At 37.5% G+C, this 19,188-nt stretch overlaps 2 protein-coding genes across 3 annotated transcripts in view; one reads left to right on the forward strand and one right to left on the reverse strand.

Annotated features, from left to right (window-relative positions):
- LOC109113249 (zinc finger protein 385A-like) overlaps positions 1 to 12,312 on the reverse strand; it is an 82,753-nt gene extending 70,441 nt beyond the window's left edge. Inside the window, exon 1 of one of the 2 annotated variants that reach the window (XM_042713287.1) lies at positions 11,968 to 12,312. In XM_042713287.1, coding sequence (XP_042569221.1) covers positions 11,968 to 12,094 — 127 coding nt within the window. In that variant the 5' untranslated portion in view covers positions 12,095 to 12,312. Of the gene's footprint in view, positions 1 to 523; positions 2,600 to 11,967 lie in introns of those variants that run through there. The other variant, XM_042713288.1, reaches the window with a different exon arrangement.
- Positions 12,313 to 14,986: 2,674 nt separating this feature from the next.
- LOC109064084 (baculoviral IAP repeat-containing protein 5.1-A-like) lies at positions 14,987 to 18,415 on the forward strand. The gene is made up of 4 exons (XM_042713952.1): positions 14,987 to 15,133; positions 15,275 to 15,384; positions 15,549 to 15,662; positions 18,394 to 18,415. Exons 1-4 carry the CDS (start codon positions 15,083 to 15,085, stop codon positions 18,398 to 18,400), a joined length of 282 nt encoding a protein of 93 aa, XP_042569886.1. The 5' UTR covers positions 14,987 to 15,082; the 3' UTR covers positions 18,401 to 18,415.
- The last annotated feature ends 773 nt before the right edge of the window (positions 18,416 to 19,188 follow it).

The raw sequence follows: 19,188 nt of genomic DNA on the forward strand, positions 1-19,188 counted from the left end.
AGTATTGGCCAGAATTTGTACAGCGGTACATCCCAACTGCAATCAACAATAAACAAAAGATTTTTCACAAAGAAAACAAAGGTATAAGCCAACAAATCAACATACACCTGGTCGTTTTATCCTGTCATAACCTGCCATAAAGTACAACAATGGAAGTTCAACTAAGGAAATGGTTCGTTTGATTTCTTTAGATCTTAAACCTTTCTGTTTTCATATTTGAGTGTCAAAATCCCTCTGATAGTGGACAGCGGGAGTCTGACCATGGGTGAAACAGCTTATACCGCTGAACACCCACTACTACAACTCTGACCTTCAGCGTCAGTCCAAATTCATCTTGAAGAAACCACTATGATTCATTACTTGCACATCAGGTCTACACAAGTTGAAAAGAATGGCAATAAGGAAGTTCTGCGCTAGAGGCTCTATCAAAGTGTTGATGTTTCTAATCTAGTTTCAACTGAAGTGCCTGTGGTGCTGCACCACTTAACACAAAGCTTTGGAGAAGAACTGAAGGAGAACTTACCCAAGATCATCCTAAAAGCCTTATTCCTGTGATCAGGACCAGCTTTCCTCGAATTCTAATCCAGGGGAGCACAAGTTCTTCTTCGCACTCCTCTCTGCGTCTCTCTTCCAAACCAGAAGTGAGTCAAGCAGCCAGTGCAGCGTGAGAGAGAGCATATCTGTTGTCCATCCTGTATCTTGTATGTCCTCTCTCTCCAGGTGAACAAGCAGTATTGTGAGGGGAGGGATCTGCAGGTCTTCTGCTGTCTTCTCTCAGGTGAGTCAGAGGGCAACGTGGGGGAGGGTCCCGAGACCGGGGTTGGGTGGGGGGGGGGTCAGAAATGCCAGAGCCCTGGTCAGTGAATGAGCCGAAAACCCTGTAGGTGCACTGGGACACACTGTGCTTCTTTACAGCAGACAGAATATGAACAGTTTCCCTTCAACAGGAACATTTCTCAGATACCATGAAGAAATGCATCAGTAGCATAGTCAAGCCGGTCTGTGCTGCGCTCTCTCTCTCTCTCTCTCTCTCTCTCTCTTTCTCTTCTCTCTATCTCCCTCTCTCCCCGCTTCTTGTTTTTGGGGTTGGGTATAACCTAAAGGCACCTTCCCTGTCTGTGCTCTGATTGGTGGCAGTCCCAACCAATTGGAGAGGCAGCAGCCGCTTGTCATCCTGCAGAGTGGAAAGCATGGAAGCATTGCCACACTCTCTCTCTCAATGTTTCCCTCCATCTCTTACACTCTCATAATCAGTCTGTTTATGGCAGTCACGATAGTGGTGGTCACTTCTCTCACTCCTCTTCTCACCCCCCTTTTCGACCCTTGTGATGGTGAACTTGTAAGGGGATTAACATCCTCTCTGCACCTCCCTGAGGCTCTCCTTTAAGTCTTTCTGTTGCAAAAAATATTTGTTACTCAATGATTTTCTTAATAGTTTGGGGAGATATGAGAAAAAAGTATGTGCATTTGGAAGAGATGGAATGGAGAGCGACAGAGCGAAAGAATCAGAAGGAGGAGGAGGAGGGGGAGATTAAACTCAAACTGACAGAGGGATGAGGAGACATGGAGTGACACTGAGAAAAGACTGGAAGGAAGAATAATAGAGACAGAGAAATTAACAAAGAGAGAGAGACCAACACAAGCCGCAGTCTTATTAAGCACAACTAGGCCAATTTCAAAACATGTCATTGTCGGGTTGAAATGCGCCTCATAAAGAATTCAAAATTGAACATCTTCGGTATGTAAGCAATTCGGTTCGCCTCAGACAACAGCGGCGCTTATGGCAGCCTTTCCGATGGAGGAAAGCCATGCTGCAGGGGTGAATCGAACATTTAAAAAAAGGCTAGAGAAGAAAGGAGGCATCAAAAATGAATTATCTAAAGCCATTTACTAGCACACACACTATGCATGCTTGAGCTAGGGGCTAGAAAAATTGCTATCTTTTATTTTGTCTTCCTGTTTGTTCCTTTTCCCTCCTCTCTCTCTCTCTCTCTCTCCTTTGTTGTCTCTGGCTTGTGCAGTAAGTCAGCGAGTGGGGATGTGAATACTAAGAAGGCTGGCTGACACTCTTGATAGTGCACTGCACAGAGACAGAAAATAAAGGGGGGTGGTGGAAACTGGACATATAAGCTCAATTATTATAAAACTACAGGTGCATTACACACAGACTCGCACACATGCCGTCATCTGATCCCAGAGGGCACTCATACACACTATTAGACCAGCACCTGAGCAAACAGCTCATAATGAGGATGGACTCGTGTGTGTGCCCTGATACACCAATGGGTAAACACACAGATACAGGTGAGGTCTTTATACTGATCTTTACTGATTAACTGCTCATTATTGGAGCTTTGCTTAATCATTCACTTTGTAAAGGTCAAGAGGAAGGTCGTGAATCCCAGTTTGTCAACTGTGGATGCAAACGGCAACAAACCTAATGCAAACCACCCTACCGTTGAGATATGATGGGCTTAGGATGCTGGAATGCATACCAGTGCAAAATTTTGAATTTAAGAATTGGCAGAATTTCAAATTATGAATGTGAATTTGAATTGAATGGGCAAGCACCCCAAAAAAGTCGAATTAAATTTAAATTGGGATGACAGGACATGGAATTTATTTTCTGCAAAGGCATTCTAGGAAATTAAGTGTTCTTATAAGACATTAAAACTTTTGAAGTTTTCAAACAAGGTTGCTTTTTCAAACATATGGTTTGCTATAAATAACACGTAAAACAAACAGGGTTCGGCTAATGTAGGCTGTTTCTGTTGATGGATGCGCATTCTGGCTTCCCAGTACATAAAAAAAAAAAAGACAAATAAAAAAATTTTGGACAAACCATTCACTCTTGTTCAATGCGAATGCAGTATGCTGGAATATGAGCAGTCATTTATTCTGTTATCACCCGGGTGCTGATAGTGCATGCTCAGGTGAGACCTGAAAAGCACACGTTGATATTGGTGTTTAAACTAAACTAAATCTTCATTTTCAACTCTGAATTAGGCTTCTTAACTATCTTAACTAGCAAACCTCTGTTGGTCAACCAGTAATTTTTGCTAGTGAACAACATAATGATGGAAACCAGCATAAACAATAGAATTTTTAGGAATGGCCAACATAATAAGCCAATAATTGTTATAATCAAAAACTGGCACTATGGCACATTAAAATTATACACATCAAACTCAAAATCATTTTAAATCCTAAACTTAGGAATCAGAGCATTAAAATGTAAAGTACAAAAAGTGTACTGTAAGGTGTATGTGATTTGTTCAAGATTACATTTAAATGGGTCATATGATGTTGCTAAAACAAACATTATTTTGTGTATTTGTTGTAATGCAGTGTGTTTATGTGGTTTAAGATTTAAAAAACACATTACTTTCCACATACTGTACATCATTGTTGCTTCTCTATGCCCCGCATTTCTAAAACGTGTTGATTTTTTTTTTATTTTACAAAGCTCATCGTTCTGAAAAGCAAGGTGTACGCTGATTGGCCAGCTATCCAATGCGTTGTGATTGGCCAATTTCCTCAAGCTTGTGATAGAAATGTTACGCCCCTTACCATACTGTGATGCCGTGTTCCGGCGCAATGAGACAAAACCAGTAAAACCCATTACAAACAAGGTATTTGTTGCATACAGTGGGGACATAATTACTGATTATAATGACTTACACTGTGTCTACACCGGAAGAGAGCGGCGCAACAAAATACTATAGAACTCATTATTATCAGTGATGCTATCTACACTGGATGTGGTGTGGCGTGACAAATCCCAGACAGAAAACTGCTGCTGCATTCTATTTATGATGTATTGACACATTTCAAATGATTTTCAACGGTCGCTTTGTCGCATCCAGTATAGACGTTTTTACACGATGCGTTGCATATCGCGCCATGTAAACATAAAACCCATGTCTGCATTTGTGATCGGAGAAACGACAAACAACAAGCTCTAACAGTTACTCTACACTGCTCAAAACTCACGTTTGAATCATCAATGGGAAATTCTTTAAATAAGTAAACGTACTTACAGGCTGTGAGTCAGAAGCACCAGACTGTCCTTGCAAAGTTGGAATTGCCCCACTTTAAAGAAACAGACATTGGCATTGAAGACTACTCTTCCAGGAAACAGTCCTCGTCCTCTGTAAAATGCGCTGCACACGTCTGAATTTTTGGGTTGAACTGTTCTGGAACAGTGTTGTAGATACAACTTAACCACTGATTTCTAGTTGTGTCCTCTTTTGGAAGGCCAAACAAAGTAGTTTCGCTTACACAACGAAACACACAACGTCTCCACAACATGGCGGCAGCCGCAACAGCGAGAATAAAAGTTACACCTTCTTTCTTTGCGTGAACATTTGGGCGGCGTTATGCAAATCTTCCCACATCGTGACAAACATGTGGGGGCATGTTAGAATGAGCCATTTTAGGTAGGCGTGGTTGACTCTTAACTTTTACAAAGAATATCTCTTTGGATTTGAGACTTGAGTCTTTGCAACTTTACAGATCTTCTTTATGCACCAAGAGCTTGTAACACTTTAAAGAGAAAGGAAAAATTGAAATCACACCATATGACCCCTTTAACAGTGTTATTAAATCATTAATATTACTTTAAATTATTAGGATAAACTTCAAATAAGCATTGCATGATGCCAAAGGTAATCTAAATGTAAAATATTAAAGAAATGACCATGCACAATCAAATGTTGACTGGTCAATAACCCATCATAAAAATTCACACTCATCTTACCTGGGCTGCGTTTCCCAAAAGCATTGTGAGCCTAAGTTGATCTTAGAGACCATTAATGGCAATGGCTTCTACGATCTAAATATGTTTAAGATTCTTTTGGGAACCAGAGCCCTGGTCTTTTCACTGAGGCCATCTGAGCCTGTGAAAGTCAAAGCACTGATAAACAGGTTGATTGGACAGTGTGTCAGTATGGCAATGCAGAGCTCACACAGCAGTGTGACCATGTGTATGTGTCTCATCAAAAGAGGGGATAGGGTTTCCTCATTAGTTGTGTTGGGATCAATAATTCAGAGCAGGGCCTTGTTGAGCTCAATGGTCCAAGCGCTAATGTGCTGTCTACCTGCTAGTGACTGGGACCCAGCAGGACTTTAATGGATGTCATGATGAGAGGGTGAAATCCAAGAATGGGGATCCTTTTTCACCCCTGGCTCTGGGATGCATGCGTGTGTGTAAGTCTAGGATGGGTATGGTCATAGCATGAGGAGAATGGCTATCAAAGAACAGGTGTGAATATAGATGGATGGATTGATAAGAGCGTCAAGAAAAAGAGCTGAAGATGACAAGCAATCAGTAACTTCCGCATCCCAAAACAGTCACTCAATTAGCTCTTTCTGTGTTTGACAGCTCTGGCACAACGGAATAACATCACAACTACCTAGGACATTAAAAGTAGAGAGGAAAAAACATTACCATCTTAAGCATGTTTGACACTTAATAAGAAAAACACAACTTTTACTGAAAGGGTAATATATATATATATATATATATATATATATATATATATATATTAAAGTTTGAAGCGGTTAAGTCTGAAGCGGGGTTTCCATCCAAAGAATTTAACTTGTGCGCAAAATTTAAATATCGCATAAACATTTGCAAACAAACACCATTTCCACAAGTCAGAGACAACAAAATTATCACTTCCTAAAACTGGCATTAAATATCATTAAGAAAAGTAGGAGAAGCTACTGAATGTAATAATTTTCATAAATTATAAATTACTTGCGCCTCAGAGCGAGCAGATGAAACACAATGAATGCGCTCATTTTAGGAGGTGGATGCTGCTGTTTGGGAATGCAGTCGTGCAAGACAATTATACAGAAATACTTTGATGACAGACTTTGCTCTAGCATTTCAGAATGACCAAAACAACATTTCAGATGCCGTGGAATGAGATCGGTCCAAGGGTTAGTCTGGTTTTGCTGTCCCATAGCGCAAAGTCACAATACTTTTTTGATTCGCTTGGAGGAATTTAATCGCAAAATGCATTTCCATCTCCCATTATTCTCATTAACGCTTTTTTGCACACGTCAAAAACCACCTAAAACTTTTTTGCGAATTAAGGAATTTTTATTCTAAATTTTGTGTTTCCATCACTCGTTTCTCAAGCGATACTTCAAAATGTGCATTAAAACAGGGTGAGGGAAACATAGCTTGTGAAATAGCCCACACTTTTTACTTTTGGACGTACACAAATTATGATCCTTCATTTTTCTTATTACTTTACTATTGTAAGATTTTAAAATAACTGTGATTTATTTGTGATTTTATATATATATATATATATATATATATATATATATATATATAGATATATATATATATATATATAGATATAGATATATATATAGATATAGATATATATAAATTATGGGCTTTTTCACAGACGTAACCACCTCAAACAAAACTTTAAGCGAACTTCTCAACTTTCCTATGCTTACAACGCTCTCATCTTTCCTGCTACCTGACCAAAGCCCGACCAGTCCTGAAATACTCTTGGGTTTCGGGGTTTTTAGCAAAAACAGTAGGCTAAGCTGCTTTCATTGAAGCATGCACACACACAACTTGCACACAGAGAATGGAGATCACGCGGCACACACACAGAAACACTGTGGCGCACAGAAATGTTTATTAATAAAACAGCTTAGATACTGACCCACTGCATTATGTTTCTCAGCAATGAGGTGGTAAAATCGCTGTTTTTGAAGTAACTAAGCTTCAGTGCTTGTAGAGAGAGACGCGCAGACACAGGTAGTTCTCACACACGCAACTTTCACAGAAGGTGACCGAAAAAGACTATAAATGGCAACTTGCCATATTAATGTTAAAAACAGTGCTGTCAAACGATTAATCACGATTTATAAAAGTTTTTGTTTGCATAATATATATGTGTGTTCTGTGTAGCCTATATTTATTATGCATATATAAATACACACATACAGTACAGTATATATTTTGAAAATATTTACATGTATTTACATTTCTATTCATATAATTTATATTATAAATATATATGTTTAATATATAAAAATATTTTTTCTGAAATATATGTGCATTTGTGTGTAATTATATTAAATATACACAGTACACACACATATATTTTGTTTTTATTTATATATATATATATATATATATATATATATATATATATATATATATATATATATATATATATATTGGATTCTATTAATTGCGATTAATTGTTTGAAAGCACTAGTTAAAATGCATCCATAGTCTTGTCTATAGACTTGTTATCTGAGACCAGTATCGTAATGACAACCGAGAAGATGCTGTTTCACATATTACTGTAGGCTATGGGATAATGCACACGCCCAGAGAGTAGGAGCAAGCCCACATATCCTCATTAAAACATAAAATAGTCAAGCAATATCACACGAACCAAAGTACTGTCTGTAATCCTGAATTAACAGCAGTCTGTTCTGACATTTCGACCAAATAACGACTACCCTTACCTACTCTTATGCATCACTTCATCAAACAATAAGTTAAGAGTGAGTAACTTACATTTTAGTCGAGGTATTTCCAGTTGAGGCGTCTGTTTTTGCTCCACACATGAAAATTTTTAAAAAGCGAATCCAGAAATACACTGCCGAATGATTCAGTGTTTCTGAACGAATCGGTTGAGTGATGGAACGATTCAATGACTCACTGATTGGCTCAAGTCGTTCCGGAATAGCGTGCTACTGGCATACTAATTCATTCATATAAAAATATGGAAGAAGTAGCAGAAGTAGTATAGTGGTATGCTTTTCCTAATTGAGACAGTCAGACTTTTACTCCAGAATGAAGTGTATTTTTGAACGAATGAATAAATCGCTCCTTCACTTGTCGCCCCCTACAGGCGTAATGATGTATACTGCAGAAAGATCGAGTCACTGAAAAATCATTGTATAATAAAAATATTATACTCTGAAAAACTATTAAATCAGTCAAAATGCACAAAACTGTAATTCTCCATATTTTTAATTCATAGATTGTAACACTGGGCATTTTAATGATCCATTAAGCAGTGAACTAGAAATGTTGCAAAAATGTTTTTGAAATCCCGTCACCTTTTTAGACACAGACCCATATGAGACCATGCTAGGCCAAGAGTCAGAGTGTAAGTCAAGAGCGGCTGTGTGAACCCTGTAATCTGTCTATATACCTGCAACCAAACAGAGGACACAAAGAAAGAGAGTGTGTGAGAGAAAGGATGGAACACCTCCGCTTGCCACCAGTCAACCATAAAAGCCCACTGCCAGAATATACCTGCACTGCGACACAGTCAGACTCAGAGGACAGGGCCTTTTCTCCTGCTCTACAGTCCATTTCATTGTTATAAAGCTCCCCACTGTGTAACCCCTACAGCTGAGGCAAAAGCGCTTTGCTGCCCTCTGCAGGTTGAGAATTGCTACTACACACAATAATCATCCATAAACACAGCAAAGCAACATAACAATGACGGATTTATATATTAATTATTTAAATAAAGTGTCTTCCATCAGTTTATTCTGAATGAAAACATGGTAGATGTACCCTCAATTCATCATATACATATCTACCATATTTTCATTGTAGTCATATGATGCTTACCCTTACGAAAAAGAAGTTTATTCAAGTGTGCTATTAGTATACTTCTTTTAAACTAAAAAATAGGAAAGTATGCTTTTAGTTTACTTTTTATGTACTTCTCAGAAATGGGCTTTATGTACTTCTCAGAAATATACTTAAAATGACATTTAAGTATACTTGACTTATACTTACAAAAAGTCTAAATATACTTGAACTTTACTTAAGTATACTTAATAAAATAAACTTGAAGTATACTACTTTTTGGTAAGGGTATGTAACTCTGACATTTGTATATACAGTAGGGAATCATCCTTGAGAGTTTCAGCATACCTGCTATGTCATATTTTGTCCTCCCTCTTAAAAAGTACCAATTACACAGAGAATTATGGTTTATTTAGAGAGCTATTTTTATAGAGCCTAGGGGAGTCACATCCCCAAATGTACACACTTCTGTAGCACAGCAGCCTAGACCACCTCCAGACTGCAAACCAAGCCTTGCAAACTAAGCCTCTCAAGTAAGCGCCAAGCCACCTCCCGCAGGGCAAAGCAGGGACACAAACCTGGGACACAAACAAACCTGGAACTAGCATGCAAAATTTAACACCACACAGGGCCAGGTTAGATGCAGAGCCAGAGAGAGAAACGGAGCTTTCCGTGGTGAGATTACTGCCCAGCTGCAGGGAAAGACTCCATGTGCTAGACTGGGCCAAAAACATTTTAGGAACTCTGTGAAGGCTTCCCTGTCTGGATGGAGGCCTGTGGATATATTGGAATATTGAGGTTCTATTTTTAATGTGTTTAATGAGAGACCAGAGCACAAGAAATTAAATCTGGACTCTGAGTTGGCCAGTTCAGCAGACATAGATACAGTATATCTAGGGACAGGGTGAAACCCAGGAGTAAAAATCTATGTACTAACATATCTTTCTTCATCATCAATTCTCAACATGCTACTAAGAACATAACAAAATTCTGGAGGGGAAAAGGACGTATATAAATAGAACAACAGTAAGTGTATAATGCATCATATCCAAGGATAATCAACTGAATAATTTTTAGCTTCACAAAAATCAGCTGATAACACATAGTAAAATTTCATGGGCAAAAATATTTATGATTTAGTGATGTACACTGACAAACAAAAAATTGGTGTACGATATACAGAAATGGTGTAGGATATTTTCCTCTAAGAAATTACTTGAAAATATTTTTTTCTTATAAAGATACCTAGACAAATTGTGTATTCTTTAAGTCACCATTCTAAAGTATTAACTGATTCAAATCTACTCCATCATTATGTCTCACATTATGTCTCAGGCAGATTTCATACAGGGATTTCTCGGATGGCTGGATGGGGAATGTATTTCACAACCTATCTTTAAGATTTTCCTTCCTCACTTTTCTTCCTGTTAAACTGATCATGACTTTTATGTATTGCAGCGTATGTTCCATGTGCTCTGAGAACATACCGCTTATATCAACAGCAGTGTGTGCTTGCGGACGGGTGGTGAATTTAGAGACTATGCTGAAAGGTCAAAGGGATGTCCAGGGTCCAGCTCACCATATAAAAAATAACCTAGACCTAAAGTGCAAATGCAAAAAACATCAGCTATATGAGTAGGAAATAAAATGTATATTAATAAAGGTGTTGATCTGACATTCAAAATGTAGTTGATCACATTGTGTTGTGAAGTAACTTTTTTTTATATAGTCAGCATTGTCTCCAACATAAATCAAATCCAATTTAGTTTGAAAAATGGAAAAATAATGCATGCCTAGTGCAAGCACATGGCACATACGCTGCAATACAAGCTTAAATGGTTTTATTTTGATATTCATTAAATATGCGTGAGACCTTCACAGTTCCGCTTCAATGTCCTTGAAAAGCACCGAGCCAGCAGCCGGCATATGAGTATCCATTTGCATGATAGTGGATGATCACACTAAAATTAGACTATTGATCAAGAGTAGATCCATATCAGTTAGGTTCCTGTGCAACAAGAAGGATATATTTCTAGAAAGCTGTTGGAGGGATGAGACATTTCCAACTGGATAGCCTGTGTGCTTTTCCAGCTCTGTGTATGAGGGGAATGTTGAAGTTGACTGTCCCTCTCTCTCACACAGAGATGCTAATTTCACACCTTTGGCAGAAGACAGAGAGCCTTTTAATATCATGTCTACACCCATCTATTTCAGCAAATATCAAGACTTGTACATGTAGATGCTTACACGTATACACACTTACATGTGCACACATCCATCTCAAGAGCTTCACAATAATCTCATTTATGACAAAGCTGTGTCAAAGGCATTGTGAAGAAAAATCACATGAAAGTTACTCATTTTGTCAAGTCAGTTTAACAACTGGAAACATTTGCGAAATAACAATAAATAATATAAATAAACATTACTACTGTTATTAATGTTAATTATTATTTAAATAAATGAACACATATATTTTTCCCCTGCAAAGTACATTGCATCAGTCCTAAAAGAATAGGCTGACCTTTGAAGCTAAGCTTCTTTTTATTTTATTTCCAAGTACAGATATTAAAAAGAAAAACATTTAAATGGTTCTTGACAAGTTTTTTCTTTTCTATGTCCTTCACATTGGTAAAAAGTCAAATCAAATGAGCAAAGGTACATTTCAAAGGTCAGTCCAGGTGTATTTTTTGACAGAATACAGTTCATTAATGACTGTGGGCAATAATTATTCTGAAATTGTTAGCACACTCAATGAAACAAACAGATTGACACAAAGCCTAGGCATGTGCACTCTCTCTCTCTCTCACACACACACAATACATCTATTGCTCGGCTTTTTAGGGGCTTGTATGTCTCAGATCAAACTCATTTTAGTTTTACTGGTGAGAATAATGAACACTGTGACAAAACTGTTGAACGTCAGCTTTCTTATTACTAGTGAAGAAACAAAAGAAAGCACAAATCTACAGAAAATGCCAGTTCAAATGTCAAGGAGAAGTATGCACTTCATTCGAAATACAATCTTTTTAATGACAACACTGACATGACTAAATTAGGAAGACTAGATGCTGGTCATAGACTGTTGTATCTGCATGAGATGTATCACATCTCCTAAACTATTAATCTATGTCTTGCATGCTATGTATATATATATATTGTAAATGCCATACATGAATAATTTTAACCCTGAAAATATAAATCAGCTTCAGTGTTATTCTGGCTTAGTCTGTTAGTATATACACATGAGTACACATCAGTGTTGTATATTTCTGCCCATTCAGCAAAAAGGATCTCCAGGGAAAAAGTTTGCACTCGGATGCGTTCACTTAAGACTACAAACAGAAATAGATATTAGTGGATGTTCTTACCTGTACCCCACATTAAATCCTCTTCCTTTGACTGTTTTTCGTCCTCTTGTCTCCTCTTTCTCCCTCCGAGGGTCTTTCCACTGGCACCCTGACACCACAAACTCCCCGTAGAAACCTTCACTGGCATGAACAACAGAGCGTCCAGACCCAGTTTTTTGAGGCTCCAGAGATATTTGGAGCCAAAATAGTCCTGATGAACTTACGGGAGTGTCTCCTGCACAAAATATCACATAGTCACGCAGAGACAAGCATTTGCCACTTTTAGCCCATCCCACTCTCAATCTCACCACACTGAGAATACAGGACAAGTGCAAGAGATTCCAGCAGATTATCACACCAGGACCTTAATAAGTAAGGACAACCATGTGAGGAAGGGGAGAGGGGGAGAACGAAGAGGAGAAGGAGGGGGTGGGTGAGAGAGAGTGAGAGAGCGAAAAGTCCATTGTCAATGACGGATGGATTGGGAAGGAGAGAGAGAGGGGTATAGGGTGGGCAATGTGAGATACATAACTGATAGATAGGAAGATGTAAACGTCTTTAATTTTTTCCCAGGAGTGGAGTGACCTATCCAACTGGAACATCCAGGTCTTATTTCATAATATGGGCAAATTTGTCATTGCATAACAAATGTTTTTTACATTAAAGTCATAAATGGAACCACTATGTTTTGCTTACTATGTCAATGGTGCCACTCAAGTTTGGGAATCATGCAACATGGGAAAGGATATCAGGAAAATTCTGCAGTAAAAGACAAAGCCAATGAATAATATGAACATTTAAACCATGTAAAGTATCCAATCAATTCCATCTATTCGAGATTGTACATATGAATACTTAAATACATCTCAAGAGCTTCACAATAACTCAGTTGTGACAAACTTTTGCCACAGTTATCTCTTAAGAGAAGAATGTATAAAAGCATTTAATTCTGTGATGCCAATAACAGGGTTATAAAAAAATCAAATAAGAATGAATAAATAACCATAATAACTATTATTATGATAATATAATTATTATTATTATAAATATTATTTAATATGTGATATGCATTTAATATTTGTTTATTTATATTTAAAAAACAACAACAATCATTGTTTTTACTAATGATATTGTGATAAATAAATATAATAATTATTAGATGTATTATTATTATCAAACATTGTTAAATTAATATTTGTTTATTTATCCTCCAATAAATAAATAAATAAAATGGAACCACAATCTTCTGCATTTTACATCTGAAGTTCTTGCAACTGGAAAATTCAAGTCATGTTAGAGCTGCGACACATGACATATAGGGAGCTGATCAGGGTTCAGTTCTGATCTGGGTCATGTCAGATCTTCAGTGTCCTGCGCTGTAAAGGAAAAAACCAATGGATAAAATAAACATTTGAGCAATGCAAACTAATTCCAGTCAGTCGCATCTAGCGTGTGGCTTGGAATAAGTATTTACTTTGTGGTTTTGTCCAAGCCACGCACAAGATGAAGGCCGTGCAACAGCTGATGGTGATGTATTCCCTCTTAAAGTCTAGAATGAGTCCTGAGAGGGCGACTGGTGTGGGGTCTTGACTGAAATTAATATAGCAAATGGTATGTCTGGTGTGAAACTCAAGACTGAATATTAAGTGACAAAATATCACCACAAAAGAGAGAACAAGCAGCCACGGTTCTTCTCAAAGTCTCAGAATCACACAAATCATTTCACGGAAAAACCTTTAGAATTGATATGACCATCCCAGTTGAGTAATCTCACATTCGCCTTTCAGACAGATGAACATATTAACTGCAGAATTTGTTTGTGACGCACAAACTAACAGTCACAGGGAAGTTCCTAACAGATGAAGGGCAGAGAGGGGTGGAGGGGCCACTTTTTTTAAGCGGTAAGCACATTTCAGCAGCCAGGCGCAGTAAGATACAGTTACAGAGCATGGTGACAGCAACAGGGTCTCTCCCTATACCCACCGGTCATAAACAGATTCCAAACACTCCACAAACCATTAATGTTGTCTGCCACTCACTATGATCTCACGTTATGGTGTATGTATTGGCTTACTGGTAATTCGTCAGGTCCAAGTAAGAAGGGACACAACTTGCTGAGACCTCTAGGCTGAAGTTTGTGTCTAGTAAATGGGTGATGATGTGCAGCTTGGGGGAATCTACTATTTCTACTGCAGAACTATGTGTGCAGCCTGTAGTGGTTAACTACATTACACAGGAATCTTTACAGGGCTTGTTAAGGATTATGCATGACATGAGGTCTCCATTCCGAAGCATTAACTGTATAGTTTTATAGCATATTCTAAAATAATATTTTGTAATTGAGTTGGATGCAATGGCACAGCACTCATAAAATAACTTATCCAAAAAGATTTAAAAATGCTGTGTGCGTGCGTGTGTGTAGGACATGCGAATATAATGCGAATAAACTTCCATGATGAAAATATTTTTAGTTTCTGGTCCTATGAAAAACGGCATGATATAATATTACTATATATTATACATTTTATACACTTTTCAATACTCACTTTCTTGAAATTCACATTGATTTACCTTTTTGAGTCAATTAATCAAAACTTTTATCAGTAATTTTGTTAGCAGATTTTCAAAAGGCTCTAAAGATTTATTTTCTCTTGCGTCATATGAGAATTTCCTACGTGTCGTTAGGTTTTAAAACAAGAAACATTTTTAGTGAATTTCAAGTTGGTGTGTATTTATGTTCGTCCAGCAGAGGGAGACATCACACTACTTATTCTAATGTGTGCCACTAGTTTCGGTGAACATTATATTTTTTGTGCGAATTGTTTATTCATTTAATATAGTATAATACATACTTATAATCTACATCCGTAAAATCACAAATTTAGTTAACAGGTCTTAATATGTCGTTTTACAGCGATGTTTTTCTTTCTCGTTTATCCTCTGACAGCTGTCAGGGATTCATCAATCAATAATCAAAAGCACCCAACCAATTAAACAGCCACACTCAACCAGGTTTATGGTATGGAGGTTGCAGTTAGTGTCTTCTGTTTGTGCCTCAGAAATGTCTAACTCAGAAGTCATTGCTTCCCGGCTTTTGACATTTAATTAGATGTATAGTTAAGAAAAGCGACTTCAGATGTTTTCTGAGTGGCCTTTTCAAGAAGATTGCCAGTGCACACCAGAATTGGTGAGTGTATAAATGGGGGCAAAAAAGAGAGAAATGGGCTAATAATAAACAACAACACTGTTGTGAGTACAGGCACTGTTATAAATCCACTGCTGCTTTAATTAAAAGGAGTAATAAAGATCCACTGAATCCTCTCTTCAGATGGCCAAGGCAGGTTTTGCGCACTGTCCTAGTGAAAATGAGCCAGAGGTAGCCTGCTGTTTCTACTGTCTCAGAGAGCTGGAGGGCTGGGAGCCAGAAGACAACCCCTGGTGAGCTCCTGAGGCACACCTTTATAATCTATGGCCATTGTTATTCTGAGCACACCTCATATTGTTTATTTCTCTATGTTGCTAAACTTGAGATTGTAACAGTTGACTTTGGGTGGAAAAGGGGGAAAGTTTTCACCACTTTTATTGGCTGTCCTTTCATTAAGGTCTGAGCATGCCAAGTGCTCCCCCAATTGTGCCTTTCTTTGTATGAAAAAGACATTTGACAAACTCACAGCCATCGAGTATTTTCAGCTGGAACAGGAGTGGCTTCGCATCTTGTAAGTATGAATGCGTTTGTGGTGTACAGTCATGGCCATAAGTTTTGGCAGTGACACAAATTTTGTGTTTTGCAAAGTTTGCCACTTAAGCTTTTTTGTTGTGCATTCACATTGTTTCTAGATTATTGTGTAGAGTGATCAGATGCATTTTTATCAATTGCTAAAAGCTTAATTGGCCAAAAAATTTAACTTCACTTAACACAAAATAACAAATTTCATTGTTTTTTGATCCTGACACAGAATGACAAGCTATAACATTAATTGACTAATAATATCAGCACCACATGGGAAAGTGTGAATGAATACTAGTCAGGTAATATCACTATCATACTAATTAGATTGTAAGAGCAGACTGATTGCTATAAAAGGAGGGAAGAAGCGTTCCCAATCATTGTGTTCTTGTTAGCAATGGTGACCTCCAAAGAAACTTGTGCAGCCATCATCGCTTTGCATTAAAATGTCCTCACATGCAAGGAAATTGCTACAAAGAATATTGCACCTGAAAGAACCATTTACCGGATCATCAAAAACTTCAAGAGAGCAGTTCAACTGCAGTGAAGAAGTCTTCAGGATGTCCTAGAGTGTCCAGCAAGTGCCAGGACCATCTCCTCCCGAAGAGTCAGCTACATAATCGTGTCACCAGCAGTGCAGAGCTCGCTCAGGGATGGCAGCAGGTTGGTGTGAGAGCATCTGCACGCAGTGAGGCTAAGACTTTTGGATAACGGCCTGGTGTCAAGAAGGGCAGCAAAGAAGCTACTTTTCTAAAGAAAAACATCAAGGACAGACTGAAATTCTGCAGGAAATACAAGGATTTGGACAGCAGAAGACTGGTGCAAAGTTATTTTCTCTGATGAAGCTGCCTTCCGACTGTTTGAGACCTCTGGAAAGTCGATTGTTCAGAGAAGAAAAGTTAAACAATACCATGAGTTCTGTGTTGTGCCAACAGTGAAGCATCCTGAGACCATCCATGTGTGGGGTTGCTTTTCAACCAAGGGAGTGGGCTCTCTCATTATTTTGCCCAAAAACACTACCATGAATAAAGAATGGTATCAAAAATCCTGCAAGACCTACTTCTTTCAAAGATCCATGAGCAATTTGGTGAAGATCTGTGCATTTTCAAGCATGATAGAGCACCATGTCACAAATCAAGACACATAGTCTACCAGCATAATATTGCATGGTCATTATTTATGGTTATTTGGGGTTTTTTTTTTTGTTTTGTTTTGTTTTTTGGTACTATCAGTAAAATGTATTTCCCCCTCAGAAGAAGATGGGTCACAGGAAATAGCCTTCTTTCGTGATGAGGTGGAGCCCACTAGCAAAAATGTGAAAGCTCTAATTATATATAATATATAATCTATATATATATTATAATATATAATCTATCTATCTATCTATCTATCTATCTATCTATCTATCTATCTATCTATCTATCTATCTATCTATCTATCTATATAAGCTATAAGCTAGAATACTTATAGATATTTTATTAAACCACTAAAACCTGTGGTCATCATTTACAGACACTGTAGGTGGAGTCAAAGGTGGTACAGGAATGCTTCCCAACTCACACATTGCCTCTCAAAAGAGTCCAAAGCTGTAGGCATCAAAGGCAAAATAATAATAATAATAATAATAATTATATATATATATATATATATATATATATATATATATATATATATATATATATATATATATATATATATTATTATTAGGTTTTAGTGGTTTAATAAAATATCTATAAGTATTCTAGCTATCTAGCTCAACTTGTCACTTTTTCTCTTTTGTGAGACCTTCTTCCATCCAAACTTGACCCTGGGCAGATGGCCCTAAGACCTCCCTTTCAACACCAACTGTTGCCCCATAACATCTGTCACTGTAGATGGTAGTGGAGTTGGGAAGAACTGTGGGTAAAAACCAAATCTACCACTGGAGGGCTCAGTGGGCTCTGGTACTGAAGATTGCCAGTGTTTTGAGGAGCAAGAAGTAAAGAAACAAGGTCTATTAGGAAATTTTGTCTTTGTGTTGTTCTTAGATGAATCCTGTGCCATACTTTGACAAAAAAAAAAAAAAAAAAAAAGTACGGCATTCTTTAGAGATAACTGTATAAACAGCTTTAGTTTGTTTGTATGTGTGTTTGGGATGGGGTTGGCGAGGGATTAGAGATGCTATCCCATCTCCCCCTTCCTATGCCCTGGATTACGGTCTAATGCAACACTCTGGACACTGAGCCCCGATCAACTGCTTAATTCTCCTTTATCCACTCGCAACAGAGCAAATAGAAAAATAAGACATTTAAAAAAAAACATAAAAATAAAAAAGATGATGTAACACTCTTGTAGAGGAGAAGCTCAGAGGAGACCACTTAAATTCTCAAAATAACGATGGTCTGGAAATGATTTCACGTAGTTGCATCATTATGTGGAAGTTTCTTTTTCACAACTTGTAAATGTTGAATTGTCCAGCACATCCACACTCACTACAGACATTTTGGATTCGCCAATCTGTTAATAATTCAATTAGCATTAACAATTAGTTTTCTGTCTTATAGCTGTATTAATTGTCATGCCTACATCACATGAGCAGCAATATATCATGTCTGAGCAGCAATATATATATGTATATAATATATATCATGCCTATATATATATATATGGACAAACTGACAATATATATATATATATATATAATATTGGTGCACAGTCCATCACTTCCTGTCTGATCACAGGGAATGACAGGTGTCCAAACTCCACACTGACAGGGGCTTCGCCTCTCAAAATGTGGCATATGGACAAACTGACAGATGTTCCCAACAGAAAGTTTACAACCTGAGAGCACCATTGGGGCCCATCTGTTGCTGTGCGCGGGTCCTCCCCCTTGGCTCTCCTCATCTTACACCAGAAGAGGCTCCGCCACACACCCCTACCTCACCTCCGCTCAGCATCCCCTGCTTTCATAATTCAACTCCCACCCCATTCAGCCTTTATGACACACTGAGCCAAATTAATGCTGAGGGACTCACCTGGAAGAGCATAGATTAGCTCATGCAGGGACCGAACAAAGACCTATTCTACCAATGTTTGGAACAGACAGACTGTTTAACATTTTTTTATTAAAATAATTTAAATAATTATCAAGCAGACAAATGTATGTGACAGACAGTAATTAACAAACCATATATTTATGCATAGTAAGGTTTGTCTACTTTTAAAAGAGAATAGAAAATTATTCCTGTCTTGTTATTGATGTCGCATGTCCTAACTCTCTTATTGTATTTGTATTAATTTGATAGTAATAGAATGAAGTAATTTTATAATTCTAATGATAGTTTTAGAATTATTCATTAAATTAATAATTTAATGTATATTAAATCTAAAATATAGAAACTGATTATATTGTATATAAAATGTATATAATATTAACTCATCAATCAATATAATTTTGTACTGGGATAGTTCACCCAAAAATGAAAATGCTGACATCATTTACTCACCCTCAAGTTGTTCCAAAATTTTCTTTCTTC

This window comes from Cyprinus carpio, chromosome A23, assembly GCF_018340385.1.
Source record: "Cyprinus carpio isolate SPL01 chromosome A23, ASM1834038v1, whole genome shotgun sequence".
Lineage (NCBI taxonomy): Eukaryota > Metazoa > Chordata > Actinopteri > Cypriniformes > Cyprinidae > Cyprinus > Cyprinus carpio.

Bases quoted from the DNA above. Each gene is read 5' to 3' on its own strand.
- LOC109064084 (XM_042713952.1), top strand. From the start codon at position 15,083: ATGTTTTCTGAGTGGCCTTTTCAAGAAGATTGCCAGTGCACACCAGAA. The intron at 15,134-15,274 runs GTGAGTGTATAA...TCCTCTCTTCAG, and splicing joins GCCAGTGCACACCAGAATTG to ATGGCCAAGGCAGGTTTTGC. The intron at 15,385-15,548 runs GTGAGCTCCTGA...CCTTTCATTAAG, and splicing joins GAGCCAGAAGACAACCCCTG to GTCTGAGCATGCCAAGTGCT.